The sequence below is a fragment of the Nerophis ophidion genome, linkage group LG12, assembly GCF_033978795.1.
Source record: "Nerophis ophidion isolate RoL-2023_Sa linkage group LG12, RoL_Noph_v1.0, whole genome shotgun sequence".
Taxonomy (NCBI): domain Eukaryota; kingdom Metazoa; phylum Chordata; class Actinopteri; order Syngnathiformes; family Syngnathidae; genus Nerophis; species Nerophis ophidion.
This window is the reverse complement of record NC_084622.1, coordinates 31,278,095-31,301,173: the sequence shown is the minus strand read 5'-3', so window position 1 is coordinate 31,301,173 and position 23,079 is coordinate 31,278,095. Positions and strand designations below refer to the sequence as shown.

Genomic DNA, 23,079 nt, shown 5'->3' with positions numbered 1-23,079 from the left:
CACTTATATAAGACTTAAAGTCATTTTGATAGTAGGCTAATATAGACACTTACATCATGTGTTGCCTTCATTATAACACTTATATAAGACCTTTAAAGTCATCTTGATAGTAAGCTAATATAGACACTTACATCATGTGTTGCTTTCATTATAACACTTGTATAAGACCTTTAAAGTCATTTTGAAAGTAGGCTAATATATCTAATATTGACACTTACATCATGTGTTGCCTTCATTATAACACTTATATAATACCTTTAAAGTCATTTTGATGGTAGGATAATTGTATCTAATATTGACACTTACATCATGTGTTGCCTTCATTATAACACTTATATAAGACTTAAAGTCATTTTGATAGTAGGCTAATATAGACACTTTCATCATGTGTTGCCTTCATTATAACACTTATATAAGACCTTTAAAGTCATCTTGATAGTAAGCTAATATAGACACTTACATCATGTGTTGCTTTCATTATAACACTTGTATAAGACCTTTAAAGTCATTTTGAAAATAGGCTAATATATCTAATATTGACACTTACATCATGTGTTGCCTTCATTATAACACTTATATAATACCTTTAAAGTCATTTTGATGGTAGGATAATTGTATCTAAAATTGACACTTACATCATGTGTTGCCTTCATTATAACACTTATATAAGACTTAAAGTCATTTTGATAGTAGGCTAATATAGACACTTACATCATGTGTTGCCTTCATTATAACACTTATTAGGCTTTTAAAGTCATTTTGATAGTAGGCTAATATAGACACTTACATCATGTGTTGCCTTCATTATAACACTTATATAAGCCCTTTAAAGTCATTTTGATAGTAGAATAATTTGTATCTAATATTGATACTTACATCATGTTTTGCCTTCATTATCAGCCCTTTGAGACACTAGTGATTTAGGGCTATATAAGTAAACATTGATTGATTGATTGATAACACTTATATAAGACTTAAAGTAATTTTGATAGTAGGCTACTATAGACACTTACATCATATGTTGCCTTCATTATAACACTTATATAAGACTTAAAGTCATTTTGATAGTAGGCTAATATAGACACTTACATCATATGTTGCCTTCATTATAACACTTATATAAGACTTAAAGTCATTTTGATAGTAGGCTAATATAGACAATTACATCATATGTTGCCTTCATTATAACACTTTTAATTTGTTGCAGTTCCAAACAGATTTTTTTTTTTTTTTTTTTTTTTTCCAATATGGCTCTTTCAACATTTTGGGGTACCGACCCCTGAACTAGACCAAGGACAGAGAAGTGTTGACCAATCCCAGGTCCTGCACCTTTTTATAGCCTCCGCACAAATGGGCTGGCCGATAAACATGAGAGCTAAAGTCGCTTGTATAAAATCTTTGGAACGGGCAAAAAGTTGCTCGCAGTAAGTACACAGGTGGCACAGGAAGTTTTGCAAGTTCCTCAGCAGGCAGCAGTCATGATGTTTCCGTGCAGCGCCTTACCGCCGCCTCTCTACCCGGACCTGCTGTGCCCTCCGGCCGCGCTGACCTCCCCTCTTCCCCGGTCACTTCCGTCCGGGTACCGCGTGGAGGATCTTCTGCGAATTAGCCAGCCGGCGTACAGTTACATTCAACGGACGTTCTCCGCCGCAACCCCCCGAGAATTCTTATCGCTCAGCCTGGAGCCGAGTGCCTCATCCCGGGCGCTGGGACCGAGTCCCGCGTGTTCCGGGTTTCAGAGCTCCGGTCAGCCGAACCACAACAGCGACTCTCCGCAGTCTGCCTGCCCCGCCTCCAGCTGCCTCAAGTTCGGCGTCAGCGCCATCCTGGCACCGTCCGCACGGATGGGTGAGGAACGCGTTGAGATAGTTAAAAACTGTTTTTTTTCCTGGATGGGAATAATATTAATAATGTTTTCGTCGTGTACGTACTGTAATTTGTATATTCTTCATTTTGTATGAAAGGTAGTATGTTGATTTTTAAACATTTACTAAAAAATATGAAGTGTCTGGACATATAACATACATACATTACACACATATTTTTAAACAATATAAAATGTAAAAATAAGCATTATTTTTTTAAACAATATAAATTAACAAAATAATTAATAATTTATACATTACTTCATAATAAAACATGTATCATTCTATATACATTTTTTTATTAAAATGGTAAAATGTGTGCAGATTAAAATGAATATTTATCTTATTTATTTATAGGATGTATTGAATTATACAGTACAGACTAAAAAATGCTGGGTTATTTTAATAACCCAATTTATGAGTTCAGAGTGTTTTGGAAGGGGGGGGGGTTTCATTTATTTTATTTATTTATTTATTTATTTGAATTGCGATAATGGATATTCATCAACATAGAGCAGCAATGTAAATATGCCAGAGTTATTAGCACAATAGCTCATTTTCATCCTTTGTCCTAAGGCAGGTTCATACGGTAAACATTCAACAGGTCATGATACAAAATAATCCATAAATCACAATATATTACACATTACAAGCATACCATAAGCACAGACCATAAAACAAACAACAAACAAAAAAAAAACATGTGGTATAATACAATTGTGATTAGTGTTCAACCACTTTTATTAAGAGAACTCAATTTATGGGGTTATAATGGTATTATTTTAACTCAATTTCTGGGTTGTTTTTCAATGAGTAACGCATGTTGGGGTAAAGCGCTTTTTTTTAAGGGAATTTTATTAAGGATTCATCTCATTAACATTATTTACAATCACACATCTTATGTACATGAATATATTTGGGCATGCTGTATAGAATTATTATGACCATACACGGCAATTCTTGTAAAAAAAAAAAAATGTCCCTCATATCTTGCTTTTGAGTATATTTTAATGGAATAAAAATACTTTTGATCAGGAGTTGGGAAGGAGTAGGACGAACCAGCAGTAACATTTATCATTTTTAACAAACTAGTGGGTCAAAGAGCAATAAATTGTGCAACACAATTGTTTGGTTGGGAATAACCCAACTTTAAGTTATCATAACTCAACTTTTTGGTTAAATAATTCAACGCAAAAGTTGGGTTGATAAAATTAACCCAAAATGTTGAATTAAGATAACTCAAATAAGGGGTTTGCCCTTTTCTGAACCAACAGTTAGGTTAAAATTGGGTTATTTTCAACCCAACATTTTTCGCCTACCGCCCGAATGCAGCTGAGATAGGCGCCAGCGACCCCCGCGATCCCAAAAAGGACAAGCGGTAGAAAAATGGATGGATGGATGGATTTTTTAGTGTGCATATTTGCAATTAAATACATTTTTTTAATTTTGATAATCTTTGCATTTTTCTTGACCAGAGATGGCAATTTATCACCTGCAGCTAATTTTTTTATTAGACAGCAAAAATACAACTAATTCCCTATTAAATAAATATTACATTCATTCATTCATTATCCTCATCCAACACATAAAGCTAAGAGCATACATTAGATTGTTTTAAGCGTCTTTAATGCACACAATGTTGCCCCCCGCCTTTTTCTGCATGAGTCCCACAGTGGGAGGAAACATTTTGGACTGTAAAGACACCCTCAATATGAATATAGAATATTCTGATATACTAGGTAAAGGAATCTTACAACAACTCACGATTGAATTAGATCTTGACTCTTGGGGTGGGGATTTGTTTCAGAATTGATTCTCAATTCAAACTGATTCTTGCAATATATTATTTGGTATAAAATAAAAACAAAACCTTGTCATAAAAAGCTTATCTTGACTCTTTTTTAATTGATTTTTGAAATATATAAGTCCATTTACTATCAAAATAAATAAGACTTGCAATTCAGGCATGAATCGTCATTTGTAGCACCATAATATATACAGTATAACATCCGTATAATATTCATATTTATTTATTAATGCATTCAATAATAGTAAATACTGTATAAATACTACTAACAATTATACTATATACTATAGTGTGTTTCATGCAGTTTATGTATATTTTCTAGGTTGCTCTTCTCCTGCAGTCCACAGTTTGCAGACCAAATCATTTCCACTACCATTCCTGGATGCAAGTCTACATCCTTTCATCAGAACTTCGTATTTCACAGGTAGGACTTCAGCTTGATTATTTAGAATCCATCATTTTGTATATAATAATCAGTCATGCTCAAACTGCAGTACAAGTAGCAGTGAGCAAATGAAATCCTATACCAAACATATTGTTTTTATATTCATTGCCAAAGGCACTGATACTAGTCATAATATGCATTTTTAGAAGCACTGCAAATAATTAAAATATACTTCATATCATTTGTTGAAAAAAAACTAAATTGAAAAAAAATACATTCTAGTTCAGGATATACACATCTAGTCTTCATTTGAAGGCCCTGATCACTGTGACACCAGATGAAATAAACAGACTAAAGTCTATCCATCCATCCATTTTCTAACGCTTGTTCCTATCTCAGCTGCATCCGGGCAGAAGGCGGTGTACACCCTGGACAAGTCGCCACCTCATCACAGGGCTAACACGAATAGACAGAAAACATTCCCTTCAGACACAACAGACTAAATTATAGAATTATATCTCTATGAAAATTATAAAATATTATTAATGCTGTTTTTTTATTGCTGATTACATCATGACTGCCTGTAACGTGTACACCTGAGCAATCTAATGACAATTTATTCGCCTTTGAGGTATCTGCCAATCAATAAGACATATGCACTGCATCATAGTCAGAAGGCATGTCTTACATTTTGACCGATGTACAGTAGCTAAATAAGGTAAAGCATAACATCTATCAGTATGATGCCATAAAGTCCTAAAATAGTGCCCGCACAACTGCTACAATATATGCTGCAAAATAAAGATAAGCAATTAACAAAGGTGAATCTCTTTATTTGATAACAATTTAAACAATAAATAAGTATTATGGGTAATTATTAGGACACTGTCAAATACAGAATAACCCCGAAACAAATATAAATATCGACTTAAAAATGTGTGTAATTGTGAGGAAAAAAAATCAACCTTAATAAAAAATGTGCAAAATCTTAAAACCAAATAAACACAATCCAACCACTTTACCACCATTGAATGACAAAATACTCCAAATTATTGCTGTCTTGAGGCAAAATCATAAGTGACGTCACTAAATTTGTAATAATAAATGTATATGATAAAATCATAAATAACTGTAATTTTTGTCACGCTCTCATGTTTGATGACGATAAAGTGTTCCATTCTAATTTCAATGTCACTTGTCTAAATGTTCAGTCCTCAATATTATCCACATCAATATTGCAGGGGTTTGAGTTGCTGTTTAAATGAAATCCTCCAATCCTTACTTGAAAATATACTGTAAACCAGGAGTCCCCGAGATATGGCCCGCCAGCGTCCAAAATAAAAAATACAAAAAATATAAATACATATTAATTTATTTATTATTATTTTCTAAAATCTGTTCTTTGTCATCCATTTTCTACCGCTTCTTACTCTCGGTGTCTCCTAGCCGCTCAGGTAAAACACATTGACTAAAAATGTATTTTTGCATTGATAACGTGACATCATCGGCAAGTCAGTCAATAAGTGTATATATATATATATATATATATATGTATGTATACACATATGTATATTTATATATATATATATATATATATATATATATATATATACATATATATATATATATATATATATATATATATATACATACAACTATGTAGATGTATATATATCCATATAGATATAGATTTATATACTTACACATATATACTGTATATATATACTGTATACAGTATACATATAAATAAATATATATATATACTGTATATATTCATATATGTATAGCTATTTATATGTGTGTGTGATGGACCCCGTAGTGGCCCTAAATAACCGAAAAGTGTTGTCAAAAAGGCCCTTTATTAATACAAATGTTAATAAAAAACACTCTGGAAAATCCATACCGTTCTGGCAGTGTCAATCCAAACTGTTTATTTTTTGTCAATGCAAAATGACTTTTGTCAGATTGTGTTTTGGTTAGGAAATAGGCTTCATTTCTGGACCTAAAAAAAAAAACTGCAAATTTGACATGCACGATTCGAGACAGGGGGGTGAAAAAAATCACTCCAAACGTCGATTGCAAGTTGCCTTTTTTTTTTTTTCAAGACATTGTCCGCCTTTTAGCGAGGGCATAGCCCGGAATCAACTCTGCCAATTTGAAGCCCCTTTTAGGGGGACACTCTGCCGGCTGACATTATCACCAGTTGTCGTTATCTACAAATTAGTCCAGTTTGTCACGCTGGAAATATATTAGTGCCGTTTGTCATGGTTTTAATGTGAGGCGGGTATCTTCCCAGCTCGGGACCTCGGCGCCTCTTCACGCGCTGTCCTTTTCCCACCAAGCTCCTCTACCAAGCTCACAAAACTCCCAGCACCGTGACCAATAGGAGCCACAACACACCCACCCACACACACACACACAAACACACACACACACACACACACACACATATTTATAGCTATGCCTCGCATTAGTAGTGCTGTGTGTAAAGACACCTCTTCATCACATCCACATCAATTATCTCACCAAAGTGGGGCTTTATTGACATGCAGCACATAACATCTGCATTAGTGTGAAGGCAGGTACATAACTGAGGCAACATCTCTAAGCTCCCAGCAGCTAAAGCCTTTTAACAGCGCCACATTATGCCGACCTGCCTTTAATGGGCCTGTAATATACTGGCATGTCGACAGCCTTCTCCACTCAATTCTTTGAAACACAATCAGCTTTTTCTATGCATTTGCAGCCTTTGCAAGCCCCCTTCATGCTTCATTAGAGGTAGTGTGAGCGCGGCTTTGGAGGGCCGCTCTCATTAGCATGGGCTCTGTTTGTGCCGCTTGACAAATTGGACTTTTAAACATCCCATCTCAGCCAAGACAATTCTATTGGAAGGCAGAGTCAAGACGACGCCGCTTTACTGACAGCAGGAGCGCTGCTGGAGCGCCAAGACAAGGAGGAGAAGAAGAAAAAGTTTACATTTAGTAATAGTCAAGAATTTAAAGGGTCAGTAATGGAAATATCACTGATTTCTGATTAATCGTCCTGTGCTGAATGCAGAAAAAATGCAGAGCCTTTCGCTAAATATTAGACTTAGACCAACTTTATTGATCGACATCCATCCATCCATCCATCATCTTCCGCTTATCCGAGGTCGGGTCGCGGGGGCAACAGCCTAAGCAGGGAAACCCAGACTTCCCTCTCCCCAGCCACTTCATCTAGCTCTTCCCGGGGGATCCCGAGGCGTTCCCAGGCCAGCCGGGAGACATAGTCTTCCCAACGTGTCCTGGGTCTTCCCCGTGGCCTCCTACCGGTTGGACGTGCCCTAAACACCTCCCTAGGTAGGCGTTCGGGTGGCATCCTGACCAGATGCCCGAACCACCTCATCTGGCTCCTCTCGATGTGAAGGAGCAGCGGCTTTACTTTGAGTTGCTCCCGGATGGCAGAGCTTCTCACCCTATCTCTAAGGGAGAGCCCCGCCACCCGGCGGAGGAAACTCATTTCGGCCGCTTGTACCCGTGATCTTATCCTTTCGGTCATGACCCAAAGCTCATGACCATAGGTGAGGATGGGAACGTAGATCGACCGGTAAATTGAGAGTTTTGCCTTCCGGCTCAGCTCCTTCTTCACCACAACGGATTGTTGATTGATCGACAATTAAGGCAAATTGTTCCACACAGTAGCTAAGTTACAAAGGATGGAAAGGACAATGCTGGTATAAAGTAGACAAAAAATGTACCATGGTAACAATATGAAATATAACATATGTAATATTTACATATTATATATTCAGTATGTAATATATACTGATATATCATATTATTATATTATATATATATTAGGGGTGGGCAAATTAATGCGTTAATTATGAGTTAACTCATCAATCTATTAACGCCGACAATTATTTTATCGCACATTTGCGTATGTTGTTTACATGCTTTTATTTTGTTAACGCCTTTTCTTATAAAGATGGCGTCGCCCGGCGTCGCGGGGCTCTTGGTAAAGTTGGAACATTTGGCAAAAATACCGGACAATTCTGCAAATTTCATGGCTGGCTTACAGCGTGGTCACTCCGGGATCACTTACGACCGCCAGACAATTCTGAATGTGGATAGATCGGGCCGTTTTGGACTGAATGAGGCGTGCTTGCTAGACCGGCTAGCTAGCATGGGAATACTTTGCCGGCTACATCCAGCGGCCTGTGAAGCAGCGGAGTATATGTGTTGTCTGTCTATTTATCAATAATGCAGACGAGGAGTGTTGGATGAGTTCTTAACTTTTACTTTCAGAGCGTGCATATCACAACATACAAGATGCCGCGCATGCTCGTCACTCCTGTTGCATGCTGGGTAGGGTAGTTATTTTATTCCCTGGCTCATAACATCACAATATAGTACCATGTATATGCGTTCAGTTTATCAAAGCACCAAGCAAACAATCGGAAAATTCCCATCATATCAATTCTTAGATATGGTCATAATTATTTGAAGTGCACTATGCAGAATAAACACAACATTATTAATATTGCTACTACGGATAATTTGATCAAAAATTCCCTAAAACAGCCCACTACCTATAATATAGGTTTTTTAAACATAAGATCCCTGTTAAAAAAAAAATACATTCTGCTGTTACCTCAGAAATTGCCTGTTCAGATGTTATGATTGTGGCTCAGAGATTTGTATGTAGATTATATTTATTTTCCATAACAAACAGGATAACTTAAATACCCTGGCAGTGGCAATAAGCTTAAATGTTTGTATTTACATTTTTTGAGTTGATTTTCATAAAATATGCTATTTAACTGCTACTGTTTAACAAGGACTGATTTAAATTGTGTTTGCACAACAAATGTTTTGGTGCTTTTGTTCATGTGGGAGAATATTCCAATAAAGGTGCACTACACACTACTTTTGAATTCATTATTGGGCTTTGCGTATACAATGCAGTTAATCGCGATTAATCAGAGAAATAGTGCGATTAACTTCGATTAAAATGTTTAATCGTTGCCCAGCCCTAATATATATATATATATACAGTATATATATATACAGTATATATATATATATATATATATGTGTGTGTGTGTGTATATATACATTAGGTCAGGAAAAAACTGAGAGCCTATATTATCCCTACAAGCCTGTTTCGCAGGTTTCCATGCTCGTCAGGGGATTTTAAAATCCCCTGAGGAGCAGGGAAACCTAACGTATATTCCGCTCTACCCCGGTATTGAGCACTGTATAACGGCTAAACAACAGAAACCTTGACTTTTTTAAACATTTAGCATATATATATATATATATATATATATATATATATATATATATATATATATATATATATATATATATATATATATATATATATATATACATATATATAATTTTTTTAATATATATATATATATATGCAAAATGTTTTAAAAAAAAAAACATATTTCCTTGAATTGCCGCAGGGCATATAGTATGCGCCTGCCTTGAATTACTGCCGGGTCAAACTCGCTTAGCAAAATAGTTAGCGAGTGCTTAGTATTATTGCCTGGTCAAACTCGTGATTTCACGAGTGACACTTCCCCTGTCATCATTTTCAAAATGGAGGAGGCTAATTTCAATACCGGTAATTTGAAATCGCATAAAGGGAAGAAGATTAAGAGCTATTCAGTAGGATTTAAGGTAAAAGCTTACATCACACTCAAATTTTTACTGCATGCCTTTGGTAAGTGCCGGAGTGAGAACAGGTTTTAAAATAATTAGCGCATGCTTACTTTTACCGCATGCCTTTGGTAAGCGCAGGAGTGAGAAGAGGTTTTAAATTAATTTGCGCTATATATATATATATATATATATATATATATATATATATATATATATATATATATATATATATGTATGTATGAATGTATTTACATTATATTCAAAACATTTAGCCTCTACTGCATGGATATTCAACTAAATTGTTTTAGGAGCCACATGTATTTAATATTTGTTTACTTACTATGGTATATTGTGTATTTATCATTTATTTATTCACTGTTCTGTTACAGAGAACAAGGAAATGGGATAAAATTGCTATGGTATGAAAAGGGGTAGGACTAAATAAGCTCAGCTTCTTCCTACTCCTTTTCGGACGTACTGTAATGAAACAACTGGAAATATGCGATGCATTACATTGTATTGTATGCATGTTGGAAATAAACTAAAACTGAAATGAACTGAAAAGTTCCGGAAAGCTAAGGACCGGGTGGACGGGACTTCTACTTTCACTTTTTAACATCTTTTACAGTGGACATCTTATTTTAGGTCTATTTATTTTGTCGGAGTTACAGGAGCGCTCCGCTGTTTTTAGGGGCCTTCTGCAAAAATGTGAGTCCCTCACAAGTTTTTTTCAACTGAACTTGTGCACCAACGGTTAAAAATAGCCCAAATGATGAAAAAGAGAGGACCTAAAATGGAACCTTGAGGAACACCACTAGTTTAACTGTGTCTGTTAAAATCACTATTGTTTTTACAAATGATGACAGAAGTGAACAAGAGCATGGATTGTATATGTGGTATGATTTAATTGAGAGGTGTGGTTCTAATGTATCAGTATGTGTCAATGAAAGGGCATTTTACGACTTTTTGTATCTCTTTAATTTAGATAGCCAGGGACTGCAGATGGAAATGAGCTATTTAGCTATAAACTGGTGCAGAACATCTTTGTCTTTTAGCTTAATGTTTCCGTGCATTGTCCCTTCAAATAAAGACTAAACTAAACTAAACTATGACTGAAAAAGTAGAACAAATGACTACTGAATGCATCTGTAGTAAACACGCTACAGCTACTTAGTTGCATAAATCACATTACAAAAGACATTTGTAACTGCTAAAAAGAAGGGGCCCTAAAGAGGTGCCTTGAGGAACGCCTCAGTTATGTAAATCACAGTCTAAACCCCAGTCTTCTATGTTTGCTAGCAAGGTTAAAATGGCAATGCAAAAATCTGCTAATGTGTTTACAGTGATCCAAGTTCCTCTACACATCAGCAGCACTCACTCAATCAATCAATCAATCAATCAATCAATCAATCAATCAATCAAAGTTGACTTATATAGCCCTTAATCGCAAATGTCTCAAAGGGCTGCACAAGCCACAACGACATCCTAGGCTCAGATCCCACATCAGTGCAAGAAAAAACTCAACCCAATGGGAACAATGTGAAACCTTGGAAGGGACTGCAGATTTGAGGAATTTTCTGCAAAAATGTTTGAATTAAAGGGGAACATTATCACAATTTCAAAAGGGTTAAAAACAATAAAAATCAGTTCCCAGTGGCTTGTTGTAGTTTTTTCAGTTTTTTTCAAAATTTTACCGGTCCCGGAATATCCCTAAATAAAGCTTTAAAGTGCCTTATTTTTGCTATCTTCGAAACCACTATCCATTTCCCTGTGACATCATACAGGGCTGCCAATACAAACAACATGGCGGTTGCCACAGCAAGATATAGCGACATTAGCTCGGATTCAGACTCGGATCTCAGCGGCTTAAGCGATTCAACAGATTACGCATGTATTGAAACAGATGGTCGGAGTATGGAGGCAGATAGCGAAAACAAAATTTAATGAAGAAATTGAAGCTATTGAGCGAATAGCTATTGACGCTATTCGGCCATAGCGTGGGTGTACCTAATGAAGTGGCCCATAGCATGGCTGCCTTATTAGCATCGCCGGTCAAATTTACAGACCAAACGATCAGGACTTTCGCATCTTGTGACACTGGAGCAACTTAAATCCGTTGATTGGTAAGTGTTTGTTTCGCATTAAATGTGGGTATCTAGTTTCAAATGTACATACAGCTAGCGTAAATTGCATGTTAGCATTGATTAGCGTAGCATGTTAGCATCGATTAGCTGGCAGTAATGCCGTGACCAAATATGTCTGATTAGCACATAAGTCAACAACATCAACAAAACTCACCTTTGTGATTTCGTTGACTTAATCGTTGCAAATGCATCTGCAGGTTATCCATACATATCTGCGCCATGTCTGTCTTAGGATCGTCGGTCAAATGTGAAGAGACTCTGGCAAATTCAATGGGGGTCTGGCGGCAGATTTATTGCCAGTGGTGCAACTTGAATCCCTCCCTGTTAGTGTTGTTACACCCTCCGACAACACACCGACGAGGCATGATGTCTCCAAGGTTCCAAAATATAGTCAAAAAAACGGAAAATAACAGCGCTGAGACCCGGTGTTTGTAATGTGAAAATGAATATGGCGGGTGTGTTACCTCGGTGACGTCATGTTCTGACGACGTCGCTAAAAGACAGATAAACAGAAAGGCGTTTAATTTGCCAAAATTCACCCTTTTAGATTTCGGAAATAGGTTAAAAAAATACATGGTCTTGTTTCTGCAATATCAAGGTATATATTGACGCTTGCATAGGTTTGGTGATAATGTTCCCCTTTAAGGGGGCCAGGCCAGTTTGGTGTCATTCCTGGGCCGCCAGTTGAATGGCATTGCTGTGTTGAATTTTCATCTGGCACAAATTTACAGCATGCCATATTTTCATGCCTCCAGCCTCCTCCTCCTCTGTGGTCCCTGTCCCGGGAACCTTTTCATGGCCCCTGGCCCCCAGAGGCAAGCCCAGACGAGGCATGCTGCGACGAGCAGTCTTCTCGGACCTCCAAAGAAAAGCCCTAGAGAGAACTTTCCAGAAGCAGAAGTACATCAGCAAGCCAGACAGGAAGAAGCTGGCGGTGAAACTGGGACTCAAAGACTCCCAGGTACGTGCTGAAGACAACATGACACATGTTGTCATGTGACCGCCTGTGCACGCAACCTTAGACCACACTATGTGTATTTTTGCTTCAAAAACATCCATCCATCCATCCATTTTCTACCGCTTATTCCCTTTCGGGGTCGCGGGGGGCGCTGGCGCCTATCTCAGCTACAATCGGGCGGAAGGCGGGGTACAGCCTGGACATCCGATTCCAAAAATTCAATAATCACAAAAATTATCGCATTAATCATGTATAAATGTAGATCAATCATGCAATTTATTTTAATTTCAAGTAAAAAATAAACAAAAATCCTGTATGACATTCTGCCAATAAAACTGCATTTGTATGAAAATATTGGGGTCTTTTTCAAGTTGATATATTATTGCACACAAGTAATTTACTGCGATTAATCAAAATGCTAAATTGTCATTAATCTGATTTAAAAAAACTGTTTGATTAGATTAGATAGATAGTACTTTATTTATTCCATCAGGAGAGTTCCTTCAGGAAAATTTAAATTTTCAGCACAATCCCATTCAAGATCAGACAAACATTACAGGGAGACAGAACAGAATCGCTGACGGGTCTGCCGGCTTACAGCGGCCCTTACAAAAAAGGTGAGATACAGGTAAACAAGTGGGGGGGAATGGGAGAAAAAAAATAGAAGATTAAAATAAATAAATACAAATCGGTCTAAGCCTGGGCCCTGGAGAGGAGGTCCAGACTGAGGCCAAGGGAAAAAAACAACATAACTCATAGCCATAGCACACATCCCTCTCACATGTGTGTAAGAGGGAAACATCAAACATCAAGAACACAAAGGACATGAAAGACATTAAAGCAGCGGATACAACCAGCTACTTCTACATACAGCTATGAATAAAAAGTAAAATAAACATATACACTGTGCTGGCCTCTGCGGTGTTCCACGCCATCGTCTGCTGGGGTGGGGGGAGCATGGCCAGAGACAGGAGCAGACCCAACAAAGCAACCAAGAGAGCCGACTCCACTCTCAGCCGCCAACCAACTCTCGGCCAGTGTCCAGTCCGCATGGACAGCACTAATGTGTATCTATAAAGGCCCTACCTCCCAATAGTAAATAATCCTTTATAAAGTCTCAATCTGGACAGAGATCGTGATCATCCCCAAAATCAAAAAATTTAAAACAAGTTTTTTTTAATCAAAATCCGCTGATCGGAACTTTCCTCCAGATGGTCTTATCTTTGTCCATGTGATGTCAGATGAAATAAAAATGGAGCTGTTTGGCCTCAATACCCAGTAATACGTTTGGATGAGAAATGGTGAGGCCTTTAATCGCAGGAACACCATCCTGCCGTCAAGCATGGTTGTGGTAGTATGCTCTGGGCCTGTTTTGGTGCCAATGGAACTGGTGCTTTACAGACAGTAAATCGGACAATGAAAAAAGAGGGTTATCTCCAAATTCTTCAGGACAACCTAAAATCATCAGCACGGAGGTTGGGTTTTGGGCGCAGTTGGGTGTTCCAACAGGACAATGAACCCAAACACAAGTCAAAAGTGGTAAAGGAATGGCTAAATCAGGCTAGAATAAAGGTTTTGTAATGGTCTTCCCAAAGTCCTGACTTAAACGTGTGGACAATGCTGAAGAAACAAGTCCATGTCAGAAAACCAACACATTTAGCTGAACTGCACCAATTTTATCAAGAGGAGTGGTCAAAAATGTAAACAGAATCTTGCCAGAAGCTTGTGGATGGCTACCAAAAACGCCCTATTGCAGTAACCAAATATTAACATTGCTGTATGTATACGTTTGACCCAGCAGATTTGGTCACATTTTCAGTAGACCCATAATAAATTCATAAAAGAACCAAACTTCATGAATGTTTTTTGTGACCAACAAGTATGTGCTCCAATCACTCTATCATAAAAAATAAGAGTTGTAGAAATTATTGGAAACTCAAGACAGCCATGACATTATGTTCTTTACAAGTAGATGTAAACTTTTGATCGTGACTATATTCTCATATATATATATATATATATATATATATATATATATATATATATATATATGTGTATATATATATATATATATACATCACGGGTACAAGCGGCCGAAATGAGTTTCCTCCGCCGTGTGGCGGGGCTCTCCCTTAAAGATAGGGTGAGAAGCTCCGCCATCCGGGAGGAACTTAAAGTAAAGTCGCTGCTCTTCCATATCGAGAGGAGCCAGATAAGGTGGTTCGGGCATCTGGTCAGGATGCCACCCGAACGCCTCCCTAGGGAGGTGTTTCGAGCAAGTCCGACCGGTAGGAGGCCACGGGGAAGACCCAGGACACGTTGGGAAGACTCAATGTCCCGGCTGGCTTGGGATAGCCTCAGGATTCCCCGGGAAGAGCTGGAAGTAATGGCTGGGGAGAGGAGCGTCTGGGCTTCCCTGCTTAGGCTGCTGCCTCCGCGACCCGACCCCGGATAAGCGGAAGAAGATGGATATATATATATATATATATATATATATATATATATACATATATATATACACACACACACACATATTTAATCCTTACAGGCACAGGTTTTACCTGCTCTTCGGGGGAAAAATCCCCTGAAGAGCCCCGGTATTGAGCACTGTATAACGGATAAACCACAGAAACCTCAACTATATACATATATATATATATATATATATATATATATATATATATATATATATATATATATATATATATATATATATATATATATATATATATATATATATATTAAGCGGTAGAAAATGGATGGATATATATATATATATATATATATTTATTTTTTATCATTAAATTTTTATCTACAGTAGTAAAGTCTAAGTTACTTTTTAACATGTTTGTTATGCACACCAGGTCAAAATATATAACTAATGGCAAAATGATATATGTATTATGATATAATATAATCTCATGTCTTAAATTCAACATTGTTATTGTACTCTAATCCCCGATACATTTAAGGCTGCTGTACATTTGTGGTTGCCATGGCAACTAGAATGATGCTTTTAACTCAAACACAAAGCAGCGTTTTGTTTTTTTTAAGTTAGTATGTTTTTGTTTAAAAAAAAAAAAAAAGAAGAAGAAAGCTGGTGACTGCCATTATTATTATCATTATTATCCATCCATCCATCCATTTTCTACTGCTTATTAAGCGGATGAATTATTATTATCATTATTATCGGTCAGTAGAAGACATGAACATGTATTTTATCACCTTGACTTTTGTTTGTTGTAGGTGAAGATCTGGTTTCAGAACCGAAGGATGAAATGGAGGAACTCGAAAGAACGAGAGCTGCTGTCGAGCGGAGGCTGTCGCCAGCAAACCCTCCCCACTAAGACCAACCCCCACCCGGACCTCACAGACGTGTGCAGCACTTACTGTCCCAGCAGCAGACCAGACAGGACTGCAGCCACAGGGCAAGAACAGCTGGAGAACCAGGACACACATCTTCACCATCATCATCATCATCATCATCATGGCTCTTCTCCGTCACAGTCCAGCAGTGAAGAAATCACAGTTTCATAATAACTAGATTTTTTTTATTATTTTCAAATCATAATTTTTGTGACATTAAGAGTGATGAATAAGAAGACATATTTGCTGTCGTAAAAGGCTGTTTGATGAGTTGGTGCCATATGTCTGTACAGTGTTTTGTAAATGACTTTTTTTATTTAGTTTAGGAAACCTTGTACACTTTGTGAAATATCTTCTGAATCGTTGATTGAATAGACGATGTTTTAACTTCTAAGGCTAAAGCACTATTGTTGATTCTGCAGACTATTTCTGATCTTTATTTTCCTAAATAAATCCTTGAAAAAAAGGAAAAAAATCTTATTCATTTTAAGATGTCAAAATTGACCTTCAATCAGTGCATGGATATCCCTACTTACTTCTCCTCTGGTTTGGATTGTTATGTTTTGGGGATTTAAATTGGTTTATTGTACACAGATATACAGTTACAGTGTACATATCAAATGTTTACAATTCAACATCCCATCATGTCCGAAAAGGAGTAGGAAGAACAAGTCTTATTTCATTTCCGTTTCATAACAATTTCCAACGCATTTGTTCCCCCTTTGTTGCAATCCACTACACAACAAATACATTATTTAGTTTGGATTGCTGCGATGAGGTGGCGACTTGTCCAGGGTGTACCCCGCCTTCCGCCCGATTGTAGCTGAGATAGGCACCAGCGCCCCCCGCGACCCCAAAAGGGAATAAGTGGTAGAAAATGGATGGATGGATAGTTTGGATTGAGTGCATACTCCAGCTTCCTCCAACCTCCAAAAACATGCACCTGGGGATAGGTTGATTGGCAACACTAAATTGGCCCTAGTGTGTGAATGTGAGTGTGAATGTTGTCTGTCTATCTGTGTTGGCCCTGCGATGAGGTGGCGACTTGTCCAGGGTGTACAACGCCTTCCGCCCGAATGAAGCTGAAATAGGCTCCAGCACTCCCCGCGACCCCAAAAGGGACAAGCAGTAGAAAATGGATGGTCAGAACAGTAGTAAATGTTACCATACTTGGGTGGGGGGGGTATTATTTTTAATATTTTTTAAAGGACAGATAAACTGTCAAAATAAGGTAAATACATATACAGTGCGTCCAGAAAGTATTCGCAGCGCTTCGTTGTTTTCCCATTTTGGGATGTTACAGCCTTATTCCAAAATTCCATCCATCCATACATTTTCTACCGCTTGTCCCTTTTGGGGTCGCTGCAGCCTATTTCAGCTGCATTCGGGCGGAAGGTGGGGTACACCCTGGACAAGTCGCCACCTCATCGCAGGGCCAACACAGATAGACAGACAACATTCGCACTCACATCAAAATTCCATCCATCCATCCATTTTCTACCGCTTATTCCCTTTTGGGGTCACAGGGGGCGGTGGTACCTATCTCAGCAACAATCGGGCGGAAGGCGGGGTACACCCTGGACAAGTCGCCACCACATCGCAGGGCCAACACAGGTAGACAGACAACATTCACACTCACATTCACACACTAGGGCCAATTTAGTGTTGCCAATCAACCTATCCCCAGGTGCATGTCTTTGGAGGTGGGAGGAAGCCGGAGTACCCGGAGGGAACCCACGCGTTCACGGGGAGAACATGCAAACCCCACACAGAAAGATCCCGAGCCCGGGATTGAACCCAGGATTACTCAGGACCTTCGTATTTTAAGGCAGACGCACTAACCCCTGTTCCACCGTGCTGCCCCACATCAAAATTGAATAACCTAATTTTTGTCCTCAGCATTCCACAGACAATACTTCATAATGATCATGTAGAAAAAGTTATTTTAAAAAAATCCTGAAAATGAATTAAAATTAAAAAACTCAAAAATTACATGTACATAAGAACGAGTACAAGTACAAAACCTTGGCTCAATACTTTGTTCATGCACCTTTGCTGATTGTCCAGATTGGTTGCAGATCCACACCAGACAGTATTGGAGAGGCTGACTGATGGACGTGTGGAACATGACCAGGTTGAGATCCTTTTCTCTAGTGACTCAAAGTGCTTTACATAGTGAAACCCAAGTTACATTTAAACCAGTGTGGGTGGCACTGGGAGCAGGTGGGTAAAGTGTCTTGCCCAAGGACACATCGGCAGTGACTAGGATGGCGGAAGCAGGGATCAATCCTGGAACCCTCAAGTTGCTGGACCGGCCGCTCTTTCAACTGAACTATGCCACCAAGAAGTGGATCCTCTGCTGTGCCTTCTTCCTGATTGTGGGAGGTCTACTTCAGGTTCCCGTGAGATTATGGATCCAATGAACCTGAAGGCATCCAGATTTGCTCTGTCAAAATCCTCTAGAATGTTTGTTTTAATACAACATAGTCATATAATATTGTTTTAGTTGTAATATATATATATATATATATATATATATATATATATATATATATATATATATATGTATGTATGTATATATGTATGTATGTATGTATTGTACTTTACGTGTCTGGGTGCTGCAATATTAATTTCCAACCATTTGCATATACAACACATTTTATGATTCTGTTTCTAAAATACTACCTAATGTTAAATATGTTATGTTACATATATGGGACATTGTGTGTTAATTGTAAATCATCTTCTGCTTATTCAAAGTCAGGTTGCAGGGGCAGCAGCCTAAGCAGAGAAGCCCAAACTTTTTCATCCTTGTCAAGATGGTGGCGCCTGGACGATTTGCGGCTTGCAGACGCTCTTGGTAGAAATAGAACATTTGGCAAAAATACTGGACAATTCTGCAAATTTCATGTCTGTCTTATAGCGTGGACACTCTGTGGTCACATACGACCGCCAGACAATTCTGGATGTGGATAGATCGGGCCGTTTAGGACTGAAAGATGCGTGTATGTTAGACCACCTCGCTAGCATGGGAATACTTCGCTGGCTACATCCAGCGGCCTTTGACGCAGCGGAGTATAGTACCAGTGGGGACCGTCAACGGAAGACACGTAAGCGGTGTTATCGGAAGCAGAAGCGTGGATGCCGAGCGGGGCTAACAACAAAGCTAAAGGCTAATCCCCACATATATCTGGGTGAGGAGTCAGTTAGAATAATACACAACTCACATAATGTTTTTTCTGCTGTGACTGTGTCAGAGTTGGACATGCGTTCTACTGAGGTGGCAAATTATGATGCGTTCAGTTTATCGCAGCACCAAGCAAACAGTCGGAAAATTCCCGTCATATCAATTCCTAGTTATGGTCGTAATTATTTTAAGTGCACTACGCATAATAAACGCAACATTATTAATATTGCTACTACGGATAATTTGATCAAAAACTCCTTAAAACAGCCCACTACCTAATAATATGAGCTTTTTAAACATAAGATCATTGTCTCCCAAAACGTTATTAGTTAATGAGGTCATTAGACACAACAATCTTAACGTCATTGGTCTCAGCGAAACCTGGCTTAAACCAGACAACTTTTTTGCGCTAAATGAGGCATCTCCTCCTAACTATACGAATGCGCATATTGCCCGTCCCCTTAAAAGGGTTGGGGGGGGTCGCACTAATATACAACGAAAACTTTAACCTTAGTCCTAACCTAAATAATAAATATAAATCATTTGAGGTGCTTACTATGAGGTCTGTCACACCGCTGCCTCTATACCTGACTGTTATCTACCGCCACCCAAGGCCCTATTCGGACTTTATCAGTGAATTCTCAGAGTTCGTTGCTGGGGGACTTTAATATCCATATGAATACCCCATCGGACCCACCGTGCGTGGCGCTCCAGACTTTAATTGATAGCTGTGGTCTTACACAAATAATAAATGAACCCACGCATCGCAACGGTAATACGATAGACCTAGTGCTTGTCAGGGGTATCACCATTTCCAAAGTTACGATACTCCCGTATTACTAAAGTAATGTCCTATCATTACCTTATAAAATTTGAAGTTCAGACTCATGTTCGGCAAGCTAATAATAATAATAAGTGCTATAGCAGCCGCAACATTAATGCTGCCACAACGACGACTCTTGCTGTTCTACTGCCCTTGGTAATGGCACCATTCCCAAATTATGTGGGCTCTATTGATAACCTCACTAACAACTTTAACTAGGCCCTGCGCGAAAGCATTGATAGTATAGCACTGCTGAAGTTAAAAAAAGGCTTCAAAAAGGCATACCCCATGGTTTTCAGAAGAAACTAGAGCTCATAAATTATGTAGAAAGCTGGAACGCAAATGGCGCGCGACTAAACTTGAGGTTTTCCATCAAGCATGGAGTGATAGTTTAATAACTTATAAACACATGCTGATCTTAGCCATAGCTAAATATTACTCAAATCTCATCCGCCTTAATAAAAACGATCCTAAATTTTTGTTTAGTACAGTAGCATTGCTAACCCAACAAGGGACTCCTTCCAGTAGCTCCACCCACTCGGCAGATGACTATGAATTTCTTTGATAAGAAAATTGAACTCATTAGAAAGGAGATTAAAGACAATGCGTCCCATTTACAACTGAGTTATATCAACACAGATACGACTGTATACACGGCGGATACTGCCCTCCAAAATAGTTTCTCTCGTTTTGAGGAAATAACTTTAGAAGAATTGTTACAACGTGTAAATGGAATAAAACAAACAACATGTTTACTTGACCCACTTCCTGGGAAACTTATCAAGGAGCTCTTTGTATTATTAGGTCCATCAATGCTAAATATTATAAACTTATCTCTTTCCTCTGGCACTCTTCCCTTAGGATTCAAAAAAGCGGTTATTCATCCTCTCCTTAAAAGACCTAACCTCGATCCTGACCTCGTGGGAGACTACCGCCCGGTGTCTCACCTTCCCTTTATTTCGAAAATGCTTGAAAAAAATTGTTGCAGAGCAGCTAAATGAACACTTAGCGTTTAACAATCTACGTGAAACCTTTCAATCCAGATTCAGGGCAAACCACTCTACTGAGACAGCCCTCGCAAAAATGACTAATGATCTATTGCTAACGATGGATTCTGATGCGTCATCTATGTTGCTACTCCTCGATCTTAGCGCTGCTTTCAATGTCGTTGATCATAATATTTTATTAGAGCGTATCAAAACACGAGTTGGTATGTTAGACTTAGCCCTGTCTTGGTTTAACTCCTATCTTACTGACGGGATGCAGTGCATCTCCCATAACAACGTGACCTCTGACTATGTTAAGGTAACGTGTGGAGTTCCCCAGGGTTCGGTCCTTGGCCCTGCACTCTTCAGCATCTACATGCTGCCGCTAGGTGACATCATACGCAAATACAGTGTTAGCTTTCACTGTTATGCTGATGACACCCAACTCTACATGCCCCTAAAGCTGACCAACACGCCGGATTGTAGTCAGCTGGAGGCGTGTCTTAATGAAATTAAGCAATGGATGTCCACTAACTTTTTGCAACTCAACGCCAAGAAAACAGAAATGCTGATTATCGGTCCTGCTCGACACCGACCTCTATTTAATAATACAACTTTAACATTTGACAACCAAAAAATTAAACAAGGTGACTGTAAAAAATCTGGGTATTATCTTCGACCCAACTCTCTCGTTGGACTCACACATTAAAAGCGTTACTAAAACGGCCTTCTTTAATCTCCGTAATATCGTTAAAATTCGCACCATTTTTGTCCACTAACGACGCTGAGATCATTATCCATGCGTTTGTTACGTCTCATCTCAATTACTGTAACGTATTATTTTTGGGCCTCCCCGTGTCTAGCATTAAAAGATTACAGTTGGTACAAAATGCGGCTGCTAGACTTTTGACAAGAACAAGAAAGTTTGATCATATTACGCCTGTACTGGCTCACCTGCACTGGCTTCCTGTGCACTTAAGATGTGACTTTAAAGTTTTACTACTTACGTATGAAATACTACACGGTCTAGCTCCAGCCTATCTTGCCGATTGTATTGTACCACATGTCCCGGCAAGAAATCTGCGTTCAAAGGACTCCGGCTTATTAGTGATTCCCATAGCCCAAAAAAAGTCTGCGGGCTATAGAGCATTTTCCATTCGGGCTCCAGTACTCTGGAATGCCCTCCCGGTAACAGTTCGAGATGCTACCTCAGTAGAAGCATTTAAGTCTCACCTTAAAACTCATTTGTATAATCTGGACTTTAAATAGACCCCCTTTTTAGACCAGTTGATCTGCTGTTTCTTTTCTTTTTCTCCTCTGTCCCCCTCTCCCTTGTGGAGGAGGTCCGGTCCGGTGGCCATGGATGAAGTACTGGCTGTCCAGAGTCGGGACCCAGGTTGGACCGCTTGCCTGTGTATCAGTTGGGGACGTTTCTGCGCTGCTGATCCGCCTCCGCTTGGGATTGTTTCCTGCTGGCTCCACTATGGACGGGACTCTCGCTACTGTGTTGGATCCAATTTGGACTGGACTCTCACAGGGGGGTGTTTGTCCACATATGGGGTCCTCTCCAAGGTTTCTCATAGTCATCATTGTCACTGTCACTGACATCCCACTGGGGTGAGTTTTTCCTTGCCCTTATGTGGGCTCTACAGAGGATGTCGTTGTGGTTTGTGCAGCCCTTTGAGACACTGGTGATTTAGGGCTATATAAATAAACATTGATTGATTGAAACTTCTCTTTCCCCAGCTACTTCTATTCGGGCTCCAGTACTATGGAATGCCCTCCCAGTAGCATTTAGGTCCCATCTTACAACTAATTTGTATACTCTAGCCTTTAAATAGAGCCCCTTTTAGACCATTTGATCTGCCGTTTCTTTTATTTTCTCCTCTGCCTCTCTCTCCCTT

General features: G+C 38.7%; 1 protein-coding gene across 1 annotated transcript; it reads left to right on the top strand.

Annotated features, from left to right (window-relative positions):
• The first annotated feature begins 1,290 nt into the window (after positions 1–1,290).
• On the top strand, positions 1,291–16,628 carry LOC133563811 (homeobox protein DBX1-A-like). The gene is made up of 4 exons (XM_061918081.1): positions 1,291–1,848; positions 3,995–4,096; positions 12,611–12,816; positions 16,060–16,628. Exons 1-4 carry the CDS (start codon positions 1,479–1,481, stop codon positions 16,348–16,350), a joined length of 969 nt encoding a protein of 322 aa, XP_061774065.1. The 5' UTR covers positions 1,291–1,478; the 3' UTR covers positions 16,351–16,628.
• Positions 16,629–23,079: the final 6,451 nt, after the last annotated feature.